Consider the following 20,568-nt stretch of genomic DNA (forward strand, 5'->3'; position numbering starts at 1 on the left):
CCAATAAAGGCACCACCCCGGCGTGCGTATGTCACTTCTCTCGTAGGGGATTTCTATGTATAGTCATAAGCGTTGTATAGTTCTGCCACCCTGCGGGGACCCCAGAGCACTGTTCTGAAAATGTCTTCTTAAGTGTTGATGTACGCCTTTCTTCAGGAAGACCTGCAAAGTCTCTTAAGAATGTCAATATGCAGCCTAAAGGAGAAGCTACAAAGGCCAAAATTATTTATCCTACTTGGTTGAAAAAAAAAAAGGTACTGTAAAGTAGATATGCATTCATATGCATGAATATTTTAAAGATTTCTCAGAAAAAAACTTTCACAAACCTTTTTGCAATGTTATATAAGGATGAAGGAATGCAGGACAGTGTAGCCCATAGGCTGCCATTATACAGAATCAAAATAAAGCTGCGCCTTTTAGAGCAGATGGTCCTCCCATATAGCATCAAGCTTAGCAAGAGACAATTACCTCAGTTCTTTATTCCGGCTCCTTCTGACAGAACCCTGAAGCATTGAGCTCGACCTATTTATAGGTTTTCCACAAACATTTCTGATCAAATCATTTTGATTACACTTTTACTCTACTTTTTTATCTTGATTGAGTATTTTCTGTCTTTTTTTTTGTAAAATCGTGACAGAAATTTAAGGCATTTTTACATCCAAAATGCCTTCATTTTTTGACAAGTGTCCTCGCTGTGGCATAAAGAAGGCCAAAACAGACCCACACGAGGTCTGTATTATGTACCTTCCAGCATCACATATACCAGATGCCTTTGAGATATGCAAAATCTTCTCCAGACGCACCTGGAGTGACAGGGAGAAAATTCGCCTCCAGGCCAAAGAGAACAGCAGACGAAGAAAGCAGCCTACCGGTAGGACCTTAGTGCGAGGGGAAGGTTATATTCCACCAGGGCCCTTGCTTCGTCGACCATTGAAGGCACAACATCTCAGAAACGCAGCTCTGGTCAAAAACTACGCAGGTCCTAGTCGACGTCGAGAACATCGACGTCGAGGCAAGTAACAGCGCCAACATGTTCGCTGTCGAGAGCAAGCTCGCCGGCGAGGAAGCAACACCATTTGTCTCTTTGACGTCAAGAGTTTACACACTGTTGAGACGACATGGACGTCCGATGTCGAAGAGTGCCTCTCTGTCGTTGACAGAGCATGGAAGATCGACGTCGAGGGACACCCAGCGTCATAGACGATCGACGGCAAGGGACACCCAGTGTCATGGGGGATCGACGTCGAGAGGAACGCATCCACGTCCAGGAGTTTGTCGACATTGAGGAGGTCACCAAGGAAGAAAAGGAGGATTTACTACACATCTGAATCCTCTGCCTCTCTCGTGCTATTACCATCTTCTCCTCAACCATCCATTCCTCCACATGCGACAATGCCTTCGCCGCTTTCTCCACCTCCACCAGCTCCTCCTGCTTCTGTGGTGCCTCCTCCAATACCGCCTTCTGAACCAGGTTCTTACGACTCCTGTAGGATCCTCAGGACATTCGCATTATCAGTCTTCTAGACTCATCTCTAGATCTAGACACCACCACCGTCATGACTCTAACAACAGATCAACATCTCGCTCCCATCGTCAGCATTCCTCATCATCTACCAGAGATTATTATCCAACTCTGTCTGACTCTACTTCGCCAAGAATCTCTCCGATCAATGACATAAACCCTTTTCAGGAAGTCCTTGTCCGAGGTGCTACTGAATTTAACATCCCTATGGCAGTACCTGCGCAAACAACATCAGTTATCTTTGAACCCTACACCAACGGTCTTCTGCAAGACCCTTGCTTCCGCTGGTCCCAGGTCTTCTAGAACCGGTGATGGACCTATTCTTGACACCAGCCACAGCCAAAACTGCGCCTTCTAGACTCTAGAAGAAATATCGTCCTCCAGAACAGGATCCTTTATTTCTAAGGGCAGACCCAACACCAGATTCCGTAGTTATTGTTGCTGCCAAGAAGCTACATTCAACTCCTCCTTCATCCTCCTCTCCACCAAAAAAGGAGAGCAAAAAGCTAGATGCGACAGGTCGCAAAGTTTGTTCAACATCGGCCATTTCTATGAAGACAGCTAGCGCTACGGCCCTTTTGGGCAGATATGATCGCGCTCTTTGGGACTCCATCATCCAATTCACTTGTCATCTTCCCAAAGATAAGAAAGATTTCCTTGAAATCATTAACAAAGATGCCATAGTTTCTAACCAGATTGTAAGCGCAGCAACGGATTCTTATGTTTTAGCAGTGCATGGATATTGTCATGGAATATCCCTGAGAAGGCGTTTATGGATACCTCTTACTTCTCTCAAACCAGAGGCACAGCAAAGAATACAGAAACTTCCATTTACAGGTTCTACTCGGTTTGTGTCTCACACGGATGATGAGATGTCTAGAATGAACTCAGAACTAGACACTTTTAAGGCTATAGGCATTAAAAAACCAAGAGTCTTTCCGTCCCTACCACCTCACGTTTTTCTCGCAAGGAATCCAAACTCTGCATTGGGTGCCACCTAGATCTCAGCAGCAACAGTACCAGAGACCGTATCAAACTCAACGCAAACAGATGCAGAGTCGATCCACTCCACAACCCGCCCTAGGAAGATGTCAAACATCTGCGTCTAAACCCTGAATCCTTACTTCCCCCTCTCCCATTACCCACTCCGGTAGGGGGGCGTATTTCACATTATCTGGAAGAGTGGCAACGCGTAACATCAGATGTCGGGGTTTTGAATATTGTGCAAAATGGCTATTGTCTCAGGTTCACCAATCCTCCGCCTTCTATTCCACCGAAGCAATCCAGATGCCATCTCAATGCTCCCAAGGCAGAGGTCAAAATCCTATTAGAGAAGAAGGCGCTAGAACCAGTTCCCACGGATCAATGTGGAAAAGGGTTTTACTCAAGGTACTGTCTAATGCCAAAAAAGGACAAGCACGAATTCAGACCCATTCTCGATCTAAGATTAGCCAACAAATGATTCGGAAGGAGAAGTTTACTCAGATGGGGTGCCTATATGGATCATCTACAGATTCAAGGCTCTTGGTCTCGGAAGGAGAGATCGTATCACATCAGTCTCTGAGAGCTATGTGCAGTCCATTTCGCACTCAAAGCTTTCTTTCCAGCATTCACCACAAATACTCTGCTTCTTCAAACAGACAATATGGCCACCATGTACTACTTGAACAAGCAGGGAGGCACCAGATCCAGGACTCTATCTCTGGAGGCACAAACAATCTGGAACTGGCTTTTGGCCAGGAACTTAACAATAACAGTGACTCACCTTCCTGGCATAGAGAATGTTCAGGCAGACTCTTTCAGCATAGCAACAGACGAAAACCACAGATGCTACCCTCTGCCTTTTTTGGCAGGCCTTTTTTCAACCTTTTTGTCAAGTCTTTTTCTGAAGTCTGTGCGAGAAGGACATCGAGAAAGATGGGTTTCAAGCCATGTGGTGCATGCCATCGCACCATATAGGGGAAGGACCCCCATCAGGTATGTTGTGTTCTGACTGCTGGGCCATGGCTCCTAAATCTTTGAGAGAGCAGTCTCTGAAGCTTATGGCAGCCCGGCAGTCGACATCAGTTGGCATGACTCCCAGGAGGTCGCAGGACCGCTTCAGGAGCCCTAGGTCCTCTTCATCACACTTGAGGTCCTCCAGGCACTCGGGGAAGAGGCACAGAAAGAAGAAGTCCAAGCGGACTTCAACTTTGCCAAGCCCGTTGGCCGATGAGGTGTCTTGGAAACATCGACGTTCCAGGCACGGTTCTGCGGAACCAATGCTAGGGTCGACTTCGAGCACCCCACCCCACTTTCCAGGAGCTGGAACGACTCCCGCTCAACTCGGAGAGTTTTACGACGCCATTGGCCTCGTATATGAGCAGGCTGCCCCCGCTGGAATGCCTTCAGGGTCGGCAGGGGCCCCATTGGATTAGACAGCGGCTGCTTCAGCCTCAGCACCGGTCGGGACTCCAGGATCCGATACCGGAGTGCACACAGTCGGCCTCCTCCAGAGTTGCTCCCGACGTTTATGCTCCCCACTGCTCTTGCGTTGCTCCCGGCGTCGACGCTCCACCGGCGCCCACTGGTGGAGCAAGCCCCATCCTCATCCCTGATGATCTGAAGCCAGAACTGCGTTGTACAATGCCGAGTCTGACTTTGACGGCACCAACAGAGGCCATATCAATGTCTGAGGCCTATTACGATCATCCAGACAGAGGAGGTGGAATGGGAGGGGTCTCAGGACCCTTTACAATTTGGTTTGTACATCTGGCTTTTCAGGGGATTTCCAGGCAAACGTTTTGGACATGCCCTATGATGGCTTACGCCTATTTGGAGAAAAGGCAGAATCGATGCTTCAAGGACTCCCAGGCTACGGCCAGATCCTTGAGCCTCTCAGTGCCTGCTTACCAGCAGTCTGCCTTTCGACACATTCGAGGCTTCGGAAGGGGTGTGGTACCACGCCACCCGCAAATCAGCCACCATCCTCAATCATCTCAACATCCAGTGCACGGATGAGGTTGTGGTACCGTCGGGCCCAGAGGGTTTAGCCAGGGGTTGGCCACCACCCAGCCCCCCGCTTCCACAGTGCCCAAGTTCTCCTAGTATGATTCTGCAAGACCACACGCATCCAGTTGGAGGGAGGATTCAATTTCATCTCCCTCGCTGGCTGCCCATAACATCAGACAAATGGGTCTTGCAAATCATACAGAAGGGCAATTCCCTCCCCTTCCAGCCTTTCCCTCCTTTGATGTCTCCATTAAAAGAACTGCTGATGGAGTATCACCTAATCTTGTTCAAGGAGTAAGTCACAGCTCTCTTGGCCAAGGGAGTCATAGAAAGGGTCCCTATGTCAGAAGTAGGCAGTGGTTGTTATTCCCGCTACTTTCTGATTCCAAAAAAGAACAGGGGTCTTTGCCCTATATTGCATTCAAGGGTTGTCAATCTCTTCCTCAGAAAGGAGAAATTCAAGATGCTCACTCTTGCTCAGGTCTTGCCTGCCCTAGACCAAGAAGACTGGATGGTAGTGTTGGACTTGCAGGATGCGTATTTTCACATCACCATCCTGCCTGCCCACAGGCGCTACTTACAGGTCAAGGTGGGTCACGAGAACTTTCAGTTTACCGTGCTCCTCTTCGGTCTCACCAGTGCCCCCCAGGTGTTCACAAAAGTGATGGCAGTAATAGCAGCTCATCTGTGCAAATTAGGGATTTCAGTCTTCCCCTACCTTGACGACTGGCTGTTGAAGGCTCCTACGCCCCAGGCTCTCGTCAACCACCTTCAGACGCCAGTGAAACTCCTGCATTCGCTGGGGTTCACTATACACATGACAAAGTCACACCTGACTCCCTCTCAGAAGCTTTCTTTTCTTGCAACTGTTCTAGACATAGTGCAGTTTTGGGCTTATCCTCCCGAGCAGCGAGTCCAGGATATTCAGGTTATGATACCGATGTTTCGGCCTCTATCCTGGATTTCGGTGAGACAGACTCTGAGGCTGTTGGAACGCATGGCTTCCTGCATCCTTTTAGTCATGCATGGCATATGAGGGCTCTGCAATGGGACCTGAAGTTCCAGTGAGCACAGCATCAGGGGAATCTTACTGACACAGTTCAGATATTGGAGGGAACTGCAAAAGACCTGCAGTGGTGGTTAGTGAACTGCAGTTGGGTCAGAGGCAGACTCCTCTCCCTTCCCCAGCCAGATCTTACAGTAGTGACAGATACGTCATTTCTGGGATGGGGCGGCCATTTGGGAGAGGTGGAGATCAGAGGTCTTTAGTCTCTGTCGGAATCTGGACTCCATATCAATTTACTGGAGCTCTGGGCGATCCGACTGGCATTGAAAGCATTTCTTCCTGTTGTAAAAGGGATGATAGTGCAGGTGTTCATGGACAACCCCACGACAATGTGGTACTACAACAAGCAGGGTGGTGTGGGCTTGTTGACCCTTTGTCAAGAGGTTCTCCATCACTGGACATGGGTTGAACAGCAGGGCATAACCCTTGTGGTTCAACACCTGGCAGGTTCTCTCAACGCCAGGGTGGACGAACTCAGCTGTCTGTGTCTAGCGGATCATGAAGGATATCTCCACCCGGAGATGGCGCAAGGACTCTTTCAAGGACTATTTTGGGTAGATCTGTTTGACTCTGCAGAGAACGTGCAATATCAGCAGTATTGCGCGTTAGAGTTTCCAAGGCGGCAATCGCTCGGCAATGCTTTTCATCGCAAGTGGAGCTTAGGCCTCACATTTCCGCCCATACCACTTCTGCTCAGAGTTCTCAAGAAGATCAAGAATGACCGGGCCCAAGTAATCCAAGTGGGTCCAGACTGGGCAAGGAGAGTTTGGTATTCCGAGCTTCTGAAAATGAGCATCAGTCCTCCAATCAGGTTGCCCCTTCGGGAGGATCTTCAGTTGCAGCAGCATGGGAAGGTTCTCCAACAGAACCTGTCACTTCTGCGTCTGCATGCATGGAGATTGAGCGGCGACAGCTGATGGCTTTTGACCTTCCTACCGGAGTCTGTAAAGTTATATTGGCAGACAGGGGTCCCTCCGCTAAAACGGTATACTCCTGCCAATGGAAACGCTTTGTATATTATTGTACAGAAAGATCTATTGATCCTCTTTCTGCTTCTCTTTCTGATATCCTTCTCTTTATATTGTCCCTTGACCAGCAGGGTTCTGCCTTGGCTACTCTCAAGGGCAATCGTTTCACCTTATCGGCGTTCCTACGGCTGCCTGATCATCCTTCACTTTTCAAATCTCCCATTGTACATAGATTCCTCAAAGGGATTGTACATATGTTTCCCCCTAAGCCGTTTGTTATGCCCTAGTTGAACCTAAATGTGGTCCTCAAATTTCTTATGTGTCCTCCCGTTGAGCCCTTACATGACTGTCCCCTCCGGCTGCTCACCATCAAGGCAGCCTTCTTAGTGGCAATAACATCTGCCAGGAGGGTGAGTGAGAAGCAGACTCTTTCATCCACACCACCGTATCTCACCATGTTTTCAGAGAAGGTGGTTCTCAGAACGTGTGCCTCTTTCCTCCCCAAGGTGGTGACCCCATTTCATCTGGGTCAGAACATAACCCTGCCCACCTTCTTTGCTCCACCCCATCCATCTAAAGAAGAGGAGCGACTCCACTGGCTGCACCCAAAAAAAGTGTTGTCGTTCTACCTTGACCACACAAAAGAGTTCCGGGTGGATGACCAACTCTGTGGGGTACATGGGTGCAAAGAAGGGTCATGCAGTCCAAAGGTAAACCATTTTTGTGCTGGGCCATTCTCTGCATCAAGATCTGCTACGCAATGGTTAGGCAGCAGCCTCCTGAGGGCTCATTCTACCAGGGGCAAAGCTGCTACCACTGCTCTAGCTCGGGGTGTTCCAGTCCTGGATCTGTCAGGCAGAAACGTGGGCATCCTTACACACGTTTGCATAACACTACTGCCTGGACAGTCGGGTATGGAGAGATGGACACTTTGCCCATTCGATCCTGCAGGACTTTTTAGTGTGAGTGGAGGTATCCGCAGTCCACCTCCACAAGGTTATGGCTTGGATATCTATTCTAAGGCAAGGAATCTGCAGCTAGAACTCTCTATCAGATGAACAAGTTACTTACCTTCGGTATCGCATTATCTGGTAGAGACTCTAGCTGCAGATTCCTTACACCCGCTCATGCCTCCCTGCTCAGCAGATACATCTAATAGGGTTAGGATTTATCCCTTCGGGGCCCTAGATTTGCACAGCCAAACTGTTGGTACTGTCCATGACTCTGCGCTTCTGGCGTGGAGGTTTGTGGGGAAAAAAACTGATGTATGTGTGCTGGGGTGGTGCCTTTATAGGTGACCGTGATGTCACAGATGGCTCAAATAACACTTACGCCACGCGGATCTGAACGATGCCACCAGATGGCGCGTGCAAGGTACTGCTCAGCAAAAAAATTCTAATCCAAGCTGACGTCAGGAAATTCTAAGGTAAGGAATCTGGAGCTAGATAGAATCTCTACCAGATAATGAGTTACGGAAGGTAAGTAACTTGTTCATTAAGAAACTACCTCATATTCCACAGTATCCTCTGCCCCTTGTAGCCAAAGGTGGAATCATACCTGTCATCGCAGCTTTAATAAAAAGAAAGGGCCTTGGTACCGCCTGTGTGTGCAACACCACTTTGCTTCATGTTTTTTTTTTTTTTTAACTTGATAAGGAAGTGCACTGCTTTGTTAAAGAGTTGACAGCCATTAACAACATTGTAATACCTAGGGTTTTTGTAGCACCGAGTTCCACTACCATGTAGTCACGTGTACCTGTTGCTGCTAAATGGTTTATAGTGGTTAATTCATATTCTGCTTTCTTTCCCAATTCTGTTTTCACGCACACACAGCCAGTCACTTTGCAGTCCTACTTAGCGGAGACTTCCACAAGGTTTTACAGACTCTCCTTTGAACGTTTCACCCTAGTCTTTCCTTAAAGTTCTACTCTGATTCAGTATATAGATCATTTGTTACTTTCTTCTGCCACGCAAGACCAGTGGAATGTTTATTCATTATATCTGATTACTGAATTGACAAAGAAAGGGTGTAAGTCTTCTCCAGAGAGGTTACAATATCTCCCTGGGGAACTCCATCTTTCAGCTCACTGGGTTGAAGCCATCAGTAAATTACTAGGCCGGAGAACAGTCTCCTATGTCTGCACTGCCTTGGCTATGTAAAAGACTTGCTAAATGTACACTGAAACGTCTTGTTGTTATTATCAAATGTACTGTTCGCCAACCAACCAAGATAATGTATCAAGAGGGAATGAATTTGCAGATTAAAAGGCCAAAAGACCTGCCTTGTCTCTCAACTCTGAAATTACAATGTATATTGTGTGAACGGATGTTTCTCTTGTACTCTCCTCAGGATGTGTTTATATTGTAGGTATAGGCACCTGACGCTGAAAAAATTTAACCAAACAGAATTGTAAAAGTGGAGCCTGATGAAATGTTGGAGGGACAGCACCATGAGAATGGCAGCTCTGAAAATTCTGGTCCCCAGCCTTGCCTGTTTGTATCACAGACATGGCCATGTCAGAAGGGGCGGTTTGGTTTGTGTCACTGCAACCCATTGACTTGGTCCGAAATTCATCTTAAATGAGCAGAAACACTCCCCCCTCGCATTGATCTATCCGAGCTATACCCTCTAAGAACAATAATGTCACTCCCTTATAACGTCCCAGTGAAAGCAGATGTGGTGGGTTCAATTAAAGGAATCACTGTGGATCTGTTGCCTATCTGCAAATCCAACTATCGTATTTATTGAGAGAACACATTCCTGTGCTTGGTGGAGCAGTACCTCTAAGGCCTAACTCGCTCTACTTGTTGGATTTGTACCTAGCTGTCCACAGGCGCTCATAGGAGTGTGCCTTTGATCACTGTGCAGTTCGACAAAGAGTTACTATGTATCTCAGCATACATTTATGGCTTATTTTCCAGAAGGGTACAGGATTGTTTCTGACTCCCCTCTTTTAAAAAATGCTGAATCCCTGAACAGGCGATGACTGACTTTCAAATGTTCCTTTTACTGTCAGGGTTAGCACCACTCCGTCCACCATAACATCCACTTCTTTCCTCTCCCACTCCTTATGATATCACCACCAGTGCCAAAGGGATCTCCACGGAGAGCACAACTGCCAGGCCTGCCAGGAAGAGTACTTGCAAGAAATAGTATCATAGTTGCATGCATTACATTCTTTGGACAAATGGCAGTTAGGATTAATTTTGTAAAATCAAAGTTCCACAACAAAAACTTGTGCGGGAGGCAATTTGTAATACAACATTGACCTTCTTGTAATAGTATCATTTCACAGACGCTTCAAAATGTTGCTATCCCAAATGCCAGTTACCTTAATGCCTCTTGGTTTTCTGATATGTCCAGCTTCTTCTTCACTGGTGTTCCTCTTTGTCCTCCTGCTTTGGCCTTGCTACACGTCTCTTCACAGCTATGACGTGTAGTAAATAGGCACAACGTGGCACTCCTTATCTGACTTCCAGGGAAAGCACTCCAGCTGTATGGTTCAGTTAGGGGACACACCCATCCAACAGTCAAAGAACATCCTCAGTGATATTTCATCTGCAAATGTGTGCCTTTGTACCGTTGCTCCTGCACAGTCCTTGATTTTCTTAGAGGGGGAGGTCACACGTAACAGTTTCAGGGGGTATTCTGGTTCACCTACAGATGATGATCAGATGTGTGTAAGAGCAGCCATGGTAAGCATGCCTCTACTCAAATATGTCTGAGGACTTTTGCAACATTCTTATGACTTTTATATGAGTATTGCAGTGCGACAGGTATGGTATTAAGGTGCACATCATACTTAGTGACTAGAGTTGGCACATCTCTTTTTCATCACAGGCATTGGTCCTAGCATTTATGTCTAAATTTGCAGGTGCAGTCAGGCTGATCTCAGGTGATAATAGGAATGCAAGCTATAAGACCCAGAATGCTTTAGGTTACCACACATAAAATATGGACGTAGCACAGTGTGCATGGGGTGTGGTAACATTTGTTCACATCATTGCCCATGATATAACAGGTATTTACAAATCACTATGAAGTTAGAAATTAAGGGAGGATGTCCTGTACTCCCCAAGGAACCCTGGTTGCCTTTTGGTATGTGAAATGCAGTTGGCCCTCGGGATCATGAAGTTGTGTGTAGATATAGGGAATCTGGCACGATAATGTGTGAAGCATTATCTGTACCACACACCATCAGATTGTTTGATGTGCTGTATGATACCTTGGTGAAAAACATGTTACCTGGCCTTGGGAGCAACCCGTAGCAAATGGGTGCACTGAGTAGCCCATAGCGCATTTAAAAATTGCTTACAACTTTGATTTTCTGCCCATCACCGTTAGTCTTTGGGAAAAGCAATGTGCTAGTTAATAACGTTCAGCAGGGCATCCACGACTTGTGCGAGGATCTTCGAGTCGGTGGGCTTTGAAAACCCTTGCACCATGTTTACTGTAATCTCATTGAAATCATCAGAAAACAATTGCAGTGCAGCAAACAGTTTAAGAAGGTGGAGGGGAGGCATGGCAGTCTGTATGCAAATGTTGGGCTTGGCTCCCAGGTAACCTTAATGGACGCCAGAGTGTTGTTTGTGGTTTCAGCCAATATGATGTTTGGACGGCGGACTAGTTCAGGGGGTTCAGCTTTGTCATGTACATCTTAGGTTGCCTTCTGTGTCTTGAGACTGGTGTTTGTTCTTGACGCTGGACAGTTGAACCACTTCTCATGTTGAATATCATGCTGAATCAGCAGTGGAGTCTGGTGAAGCAGAATAAAATAGCAAAAAAAAGTTCCGTCCATGGTGGTGGTCTTTAGTGCAAGTGAGTGAGGCCTGTATATATTGGCCTATTTACATTGCTTCTGTCATGCGAGGAGGAACAGTGCTTAGGGGGGCTTTATTTTGGGGTTGAGACGATTGTTATTGGCCCTTTGAATCTGTAAAGGTGGAAATAGGGATATCTGTGTCCTCTTGTGTTGGTGTTTATTTGGGGTCTGATCTTTACTAAATGTGTTTGTTCTTTTGCTCTTTACCATCCCTTTTTGCAGGTGGAAGCTTTTATGGGGTAATTCCCTGTGATTTAAAGTGTGTCTATTGGCTTCTAGTTGCTGTGACTGCATATTATGTTTTTTTTACCACACGTGAAATTTACCACCAGTGACAATCATCACTTACGGCTCATACTTCATGCTGTAATTTTCTAATTTAATAAGACATTGTGCACTGTAAACATTGCATGCACTATTTGCTTTGTCCGATAAACTTGATAGCTATTGCACACATTTTTTCCACGTCATGTGAAGGAGAACCAGGAACACGAGATAAGTACTGAATCATAGGGCATTGCCTTTCCAACATGACATGGAATAAGGGTAAATGTTTTTTCACCTTATTGGTGGCCTTAATGCTACTTGGTGCGATGCTCAAGTCTTTTTATGCTTCCTGTTACTTGCCTTCACTTCTCCATTATTTTATTTACTTGTCTGTTATCTAAGAGTTTTGTAGAGAGTCTGGGGTTAACTGTCGGTCAGGACCTGACTACGGTGTTGAACAGTGAGATTTTGGCTTTGGTGCTAGAAGAGGTGCTTCCGGTTAATTGGGTTCAGTTTGAGGATGGCTGTTTTTTCAAAACACATTTCGGTTTCTAAACGTGAGCCCTGAGTAGATGTTTCTGAAATGTATATTTGTGTACTTTGGTTTACAAGCCATTGTGGACAACAGACCCAGAATCTAAACTCAGTTTGTTGCTTGATTTTTGCCAGATTAAAGAAAATGCCTCAATCAATGCCAGAGTATGCTTTAACAAGAAACTATTTAGAGCTCATGGTAGAGCTGCCGTGGAGTAAAAGCACAACTGGTAAGTAAAGTGTATTTTAGAAAAATTACTTCAGAAAAATCTGTAAACTAAGTAGCACAAATGTTATAAGGAAATTCTTCATATCTGTCTAAGGTGGTTTTAAAAGTTAACCTTTGCAAACACAGAACTGGAGCAGGATCAGGCAGTTGGAACAGAAAGCACTGCTAGTTCACTGCGTTGCAGTTATGAATATTTTGAACATGTATTTTCCTTTTCACAGTATGTGCTCCCCGTTAAATAAGTGATGTTTTCAGTAAATTGCCTTTAAAATTAAAAACTGCTCAGTGAGCAGTCGTAAAACCTCTGCAAAGATGTGTGTGATTATTAAGTGTTAAGCAAAAGACAACATTTCGTTAGGATTTACCACACATAAGGGTATCCTAGTAAACCGACAGGACATGAAAAAACTGCACAAAGTTGTTGTGATTGTTCAGTTTTAAAAATAAATTCCTTTGGTCATTGTTTTGCCATGACCAGGTCAGTGCTTTGAAACGATGACTGGACGGATCAAAACACTAAAACACTGCTCACTGTAATCATTTTTGTGGGGTGCGATCTGTAAATGTAATATTTTGTTTACTGCCAATGGAAATACTTACTGTTGCACTTGTTGTGTTGCCTTTGAGAACATTTACCAGCCTCCGCTATGAGGCATATTTTTCTTAAGCAGATTCAAACAACATTGTTTTCTTAAATTGTTAGAAGGATTTTAACACAATGCGTGAAGACTCGCATGTGTTTCCTTGCGGGAACCAGATCATTCAGCGCTGCCAAATTTCCCAGTCCCATGCGTGACGTGCTCCACCGGACCAGGTTTTATCTTGGAAATATAGGACTTGTAGTATTGTGTGTTTAATTAGAAAACAGGACTATGAGTCCCAGAAGTTTAAAAAAAAAAAAAAAAAAACCTGGACTGGAGCGGCTCATCGCGCATGGACCTGGAAAAAAATTGGCAGAAAAGATGTTTGGTAGAAAGAGTAAGCTATTAGTCTTCACCTTTAAGCATTTTTGTAATACAGGTGTATGTTCCTAGCTCTTGTCAGTCATGCAAACTGACCTAGAACTTGGCATGCCTTTCTAGCTGTCCTTGTAGGCTGACGAAGGTAAGTGTTTACCAAAATATAACTCCTTTTAGCGTTTAAGGGATGGAGGCAGGTGACTGTTACTCATTTATGAAAGTCCCTTCACAATATGTGAGCAGTATATATATATTTTTTTTAAGTGCCAAAAGCAATTCAGAGGGACAAGACCGCCATGTGGGCAAGCAGTGAATACTGGCCTCGGGGATTGAGGTCATTTACGACTTATGTCCCAGGGTACGACCTTCGTTCTTCTATGGCTCTGCAAACTGTGTCGAATACAACCCTGTCAACACTTAACTCCTGTAGCAATGGCAAGCAGTCCCAAGCTTCTCATAGTAGTAGTGTGTATGTGTGCTCAAACTCCGAATTCAACAATCACACAACAGCTCACAAAATTAATGTCCAGCACGGTGGATATCCTTTCAAGAAACGCACACCGGAATGGAATACACAATACAATAATAAAACGTGTCCTTCCCTTGATCGGGCATTGCTGCGCTTGGGTTTATGTACCCATCCTTCTTGCTTGACCCGTGCTCTGTTTCTCCTGGGCCTAGGTGTCCCCTCTCCCCCTTTGCAGGTTATGAGGAAGCACCACGCTAATGGCTCGGGTGCAGTTATATCCGTCATGAAATTAGTGTGCTCAGCTTGTAGTTCCGCATCTTACATGCAGGGGGTCACTCACCAATGGATTTGCGGAGCTACTCGGCTCTGTAGTAGGCTCACACCCTCTCCTGAAAGGTCGCTTGCCCGCCGGCAGCGTCACACATGCGTCACGCTTTATCCATTGGGGCCGCATTCATGCGGAGTGTCCGGCAATAAAATATGTGGCAGTCCAAGGTCGTCGCAGCGCAGTCCCAGTCGGACCACCGGTGACTGTTGCAGGAGTAGGGGGTCTCCGGCAGTGGCCTCAAGTGCAGAAACTTCTGTTTGGTCATAACATTGCCAGATGAGGTCCTGCAAGGTACTGGCAGTTGCGGTTACGCACAGGCAGGTCACACGGGGCAGGTCCGGCCACGCACAGGCCCTGGTGGCTGTGCACAGTTCACCCACAGTGCAAGGTTCAGTTCTCACCTCAAGGAGTTCCTCGTAATTCAGAACGAAGAAGCCAGTAAATTGTAACTTCATGCAAGAGGCTCACAGGCAGTGCAAGTGGGGGACCGTTCTCGGAGAGTTCTGTCGTATATGTCACGTGGTACACCAGTCGGGTACGATTAGGCACATTAACCACCTTTATTTATTCAGCTCGCCTGCATTCCGGCTAAGTTGGCACCACTGGGAATGCTGCTGGAGGATTGTTTTCTTCAATGAAGTATTGTCGTTGCACATAACATTCTGTAGTTGTGGATGTGCCAAAGGTTATTCCTTGAGTTTTTATGTATACATTATTTTTTTTATCTACTAGCACGTTTGCAAACCCACTTTATAAATGAAAATGCAGCTATACAATGAGACATATTAATTCTTGAAACCAGCAGAGTTATTCCGGGCCGCAAATGTGTATCACCAGCGGCATATGCCTTACCCAGCAACTCTTACGTGCATTGTGCTGCTGTCAGTACTAATGTGCCCATGTGTACTTTCTGCTTTCCAGACTAGTTTGTGGCCTTGTGTCTAATGTAATGATATAACCATGTCGTGCATTATTTGTTCTTTGCCGTAATACACTTCCGTATCTGTCATTTGAAGGCCATTCACGTTTTGTATGCCTTGACTCTGCCAGTTGTTGTAGACCTTTTTTTCCCTTCGTCACCTGCTGTGCTGGTTTCTGGCAGAGCGATCCAGACCACAACTCTGCTCGGTGACTTTTACAAAGTATAGGTTTGACACAGTTGCTGATATTGTTTTCCTTACAGGTGTTACTTGGCATGGAGCGGTATTTGCTTGAATAATCATTTCCAGCCTTGTCGCAGCTGGCAGTAGTCCGGCAACCCAGCATCTGGCCAAAGTAATCAGGGCCTGTCCCCTTCAATTCCCACTACTTGTCAGGCCCTCGTATACTTGTTCTGGTCTTTAAACAGGTACTCTGTGACAGTGTTTCACTGTGCCACTCCATGCCTCAACTATAAAAGTGGCGTATTAGCTTTAAGGAGTTAGGGTAAACTGTTCAAGAAAAAAACTAAACTATGAAAAGGGAACGCAGTAACAGGCCTGGGTTGTTTGTCTAGATCTTTCTGTGTGCCTACATTTTGATCTGTTATCAGTTCATCCTACCCTGTGTAACTGGCTAAGATGTACATATCTACACCTGATTCTTTTCTTCCATAAGCGTATCAGGCCTAAGAGCCAGAATTCCTACTTGACCCGGTGTCACCCTTAAGCCTGCCTCCTCCCATCCTCAGTTGGAGTCTGTAGGTGTCATTCACAGCCACCATGCAGTACGTTATCACTGATCAGTTCCACATCCTAGGATAGGAGTCGCTTCCTCGGTTCTGCAGTGGGGACCAAAAAGATTCTTTGAAGTCTGCTAAGGGTGAAGTATACTCTATTGTAGTCTGCTGAACTGCAGTAGCCTGTAGCACACATTTCTGGATATTTGCGGAGTGTCCTTAACCTACACTTTCCCCGGGGTCTTTCCTAGGTGCCCTTTCTACCTTCCAAGATGGCACTGTAGAGCACCGTTACTTGTCCTCTTCCCTCCCTTCTTGTTTGTACCGGTTGCAGCACTCCGTATGAGAGATGCTTCATTGTGTCTACTATCTGAAAACTGCCATGTCGGGATCCCCTCATTCTGGACTAAGGCAGGGAATCCGCACACATCACCAGTCATGTACCAAGTACCTAACATTTATAGGCCTGCTTGCATCCAGGGTGCCAGTCGGCGTGCACATTCAAGCTCTGTTGGCCATGGTCATGCGTTGCTGGTGCATAAACTCCTGGCTGTAGCCCCCCTCAAGCTCTTCTGCCAGTAGCATTCCACAACTGGGCAGGCCTGCCAGCCTCGTTCCAGGATTCAGTAATGCCACTAAGTCGCCCCTCCCTCAATCCTGCCGACTCCTTTTTTTTCACGAAATTCAGACTTAGCATATCATTTGATACAAATTACAGTTGAGCAGTCCAGCAATACAGCTCGTAGTCCAGTGCTCCTTGTCCACCCTCAGATGGGAGAAGACAGGAATGTATTCACTGCTACTCTTTGTCTTCGACCATTCCATATGAAATCCGATGTATCTGGTAATCTCTCGAAATAGACTTCTATGTAGCAGTACCCGCAGGTTTTCTGAAAAATAATACCATAGTCATGGAGGAATAACAATTTTTGTTAGTACTATGTGCCCAATCACCAAATAAGAAAGGAGGAAGAGTCTTTCACAAGCTCCCGCTGATTCTGATTGACACAGTGGCCTTGTGACTTTACCCCAGAAGTGTCCCATTCCGCCCTGTACGCCTGGCCCCCAGCATTTAAAGGTGAAATGCTCTCATTTTGCTTGTGGTCAAACTCCCAGCAGTCAGATTTCAAAGTTTTCCAGGCAAATTGGAAATATACTCTTCTTTTCCCAGTTTACCCATGGTCTCAACACCTTCCCGAAGTCAATAATGTCAGCCACTATTGGATTCAGCCTCATTATTACATCCCCCATGTATAACAGTTGGTCATTTGCATGAAATTATATAACAGGTATTATGCCTTCTTCCATTTTACCCTTACTCTTACTGCTGATCCTTTTGATGTTGACAGATAGCGCCATTGCCAAGACAGAGATAGTGATGGGAAAGCCTTTACCCTTGTCTAGTGTCACTATTTAACCTGTTTGTTTCAGAGATCACCCATCCCGTGCAAACTACTCCCTCAGTGTTCGCGTATAGCAGCACAACCTACTGCGAGATGACCCAACACTCCCAAATTCCATCCACTTCAGTACTCCTAGGCACCTACATATGATGGTATTGAGGGCTTTCTCCAAATCAGTGGAAACAGAATCAGTTTTGGCACACCCTCTGGCATCACCTCCAGTACACAGAAGAGCTTTGTAATGCTTGGTGATGTATTGCACCGCAAATCAGTTGGGATAAGGTTGGTAATGTGCAGCTTATAATGATTTTGCTCAATATTTTATACCCTGCTTAACACTGAACGTGGTCAAAAGAAAGTTGTTTTTGAGGCCTCTCTTCCTGGCTTGGGGATGAAAACGACCAGGGTCTCACCATTTGTGTGGGAGTCAACGTTCCTAGTTGTTGGGCACTCAAGTACAGACCTGCCAGACTGGGCAGAGCTTGGCAGCCATTTAACTTATGTTCAGTAGTATTTTGCCAGCAGTCCATCCGTGCTTGACATCTTGCCAGTTGCCAGACCCATTACCTTCAACTTAATTTCGTGTTCTCTTATAGGAGCCTCTATCCCTTCCCAGGTGGTCGAGGGTAAAGCTTCTACTTTCGGTTATTGCAAATACTGGACAGTGTGCTGGCCTCCTAGGTCATCAACACTGTGTAGTCTGCTATTATACTCGTGGGATACCTTATTAATCTTCTGTTGGTAGAGGCTCACCACACCCTCCCTGTTTTTTATACTTTTGGTTTGGAGAACCCTGCTTGTTTGTTCTAATCAGCTGTGCCAATTGTTTCTCAACCTTATCCCTCTCTGTGTGCTTCTTAGGCATATATTCCTGATGTTCGTTGATCTTTCAGCCTCTCCATTGGCATCACATACTTCTCTCAGATCACGGGTTTCTTCTTGCATAACCAAGTGTCTCCCTCAGCTTTCATGGCCACAGCCACTGGCTCGACCCACCTAGCCGCTTCCACAGGCACAATAAATCCTTCTTGTTTCAGCCTTTCAAGCTAAGCTTCTACTGCTGGGTAACGATTGATCAGGATATTCCTCCTTTTGCAAGCAGCAGGAGTTGCATTATCCTTCAAAACAATGTGATGCGCATATCCCGTCACACATCCTGCCTTGTCTGAAAACACTGTTGGAAACTCTCGGTGAAGCATGTCTGATTCATCATCCACTTTTCTGACTTGAACCAGGGGCTCATGATTGGGATCTAGAAAGATTCCCAGATGTTCTTCATGTAACAAGCTGAGAACAGAATGTCCCTTAACTGTTTCTTATACCTGTCCATATGCACGATTACCCTTAAACTCAAAGTTGGCTTCGAAATACTGCACAAGTACTATGTGTTTGCACCTCTTACATCAGGTTTATGAAGAGTGATGTTCTCCTCAAAAAGTCTGGCAAAATCTTCGTCTGACACCAGAGTCCACCTACCCCCAGAGGCCGCCATCATGGACAGAAGACACAAACAAAATCTGAAGGATGTTCATATTTTACACTTCACACACATTTCGCATCATTCACAATTTGTAAAATGACATCCTACTCTTCACATTCAATGTCTTGATTTTTTTTCTTCAGTGCTCACAGACCTACAACATTTGGCCAAGTGCCCTTTCTTCCCACATAACCTGCAAGTGACGTCTAAAGCAGGGCACTCTTTACTACTGGCCAAATGATTTGGATTGCCTTACCCATAACAGAACTTATTCTTGGTGGTGTGAGATTGTATTTTCTTCAACCCAGCACTCGTTTGAATAGCATATACCTTTTCTTTAGATTTTTGTTAAACCCTTGAATGCAATTTTGAGAATGCCCCACTTGTTTGGCTGTAGTGATTACCTCTATGAGACTGGGTCGTTCTTGACCCACAATTATTCCCGCACCTTGTCACTCCTACATTCTACCATGAAATGATCACTTATTCTCTCTTCTGTGTTGTCCTCAAAATTGCACAACGCTGCTAGTTTCCGCAGAGCAGTGACAAAATCCTCGACCAATTCCCCCTTCTTCCGTTTTCCAAAATAATAACATTATAATATGATATATATTTTGGAAGAAAATGCAAATATCGTTTTTTTGAAAGCAGAATCAAGATTATTCAAATTATCACCATCCCCTTCTGCAATTAGATCCAGTCAGTTTTCATAATTTTCTTGCCCCTAAATAATGAAGGGGCATGGGCGTTTTCTTTTCGGAGGACAGATGTGGTCCACATAGTTTGAGATAATTCATAAAAACCTTCTTACACTTTGACCACGGAAGGGGTGGATCACCTGGGTTTCAGAGAGAAAAATGGTGGCAGAGAAACGTGTTACATTTTGAATTAAAATAATATAAATAATAAACAATTTAACTATAAGAAGCCTGTAAATGTAAAACATTATATCTGATAGGGACTTCTAGCTGCAGCTTCCTTAACTTAGAATTCCCTGGCGTCAGCTTCGAATCCGGAGTTTTTTCTGAGCAGTACCCTGCGCGTGCGCCGTCGGGCGTCGTCGTTCGGATCCACGTGCGTCGACCAGCTCTGCGTGCGTCGTCAGCGTCGTTGAAGCCGCCTAGGACATCACGGTTGTCTATATAGACGCCGTCTCGGCGCGCGTACGTCACTTCTTTTCCTTACGCGTCGGTTAAGCGTAGTTTTGGAAAGAACTACCCTGCTTCGACGGTTTGTCTTGCTTTTTTAACTGTTTGGAGTCATGTCTTCGAGAAATACAGGATTCAAGCCGTGTGGTGTGTGTCATCGCACCATGTTGGTGACGGATCCGCACTGTGTTTGTCTTTGGTGCCTGGAGAAGGACCACGATTCCACCTCGTGCTCCGACTGTCGGGCCATGGCACTGAAGGCCTTGAGGGAGAGATCCCTTAAGCTTCTTGCGGCCCGACATTCGTCGTCCGTGGGCGCAACTCCACAGAGGTCACGGTCCCGCAGTAGGAGGAGGTCGCGGCATCGCTCCCGGAGCGCCAAGTCCTCTTCCTCGCATTCAATGTCTTCCGAAGGTAAGAGGCACAAGAAGAAGAAGAAGTCCAAGAGGACTTTGTCTCCGCCACGCCTGTCGGCCGACGAGGCATCCGAGTGAGGTTCTGCGGAGCCATCGCCAGGGTCGACTCAGTGTCTTCCCACCTTTCCGGGGACCGGATCGACCCCCGCTCAGATAAAAGAATTCTACGAGGCCATGCGTCTCGTTTTTGAGCGGGGTGCTCCCTCGGGTGGGTCTTCGGGCCCCGTGGGGTCAGCAGGGGCCCCTTCAGATTCGACGCTGGCGGCTTTGGCCTCGGCGCCGTTGGGGTCCCCAGGATCCAATACCGGA

The 20,568-nt window shown here is 46.0% G+C and overlaps 1 protein-coding gene across 1 annotated transcript in view; it reads left to right on the top strand.

Moving 5' to 3' along the window:
* The window catches only part of LONP2 (lon peptidase 2, peroxisomal), an 885,840-nt gene that overhangs the window by 137,188 nt on the left and 728,084 nt on the right, over positions 1-20,568 (top strand). The window contains exon 6 of the mRNA XM_069217806.1: positions 12,306-12,400. Within this exon, the coding sequence (XP_069073907.1) occupies positions 12,306-12,400 (95 nt within the window). The remainder of the gene's footprint in view (positions 1-12,305; positions 12,401-20,568) is intronic.

Source organism: Pleurodeles waltl, chromosome 12 (assembly GCF_031143425.1).
Source record: "Pleurodeles waltl isolate 20211129_DDA chromosome 12, aPleWal1.hap1.20221129, whole genome shotgun sequence".
In the NCBI taxonomy this organism is placed as follows: Eukaryota; Metazoa; Chordata; class Amphibia; order Caudata; family Salamandridae; genus Pleurodeles; species Pleurodeles waltl.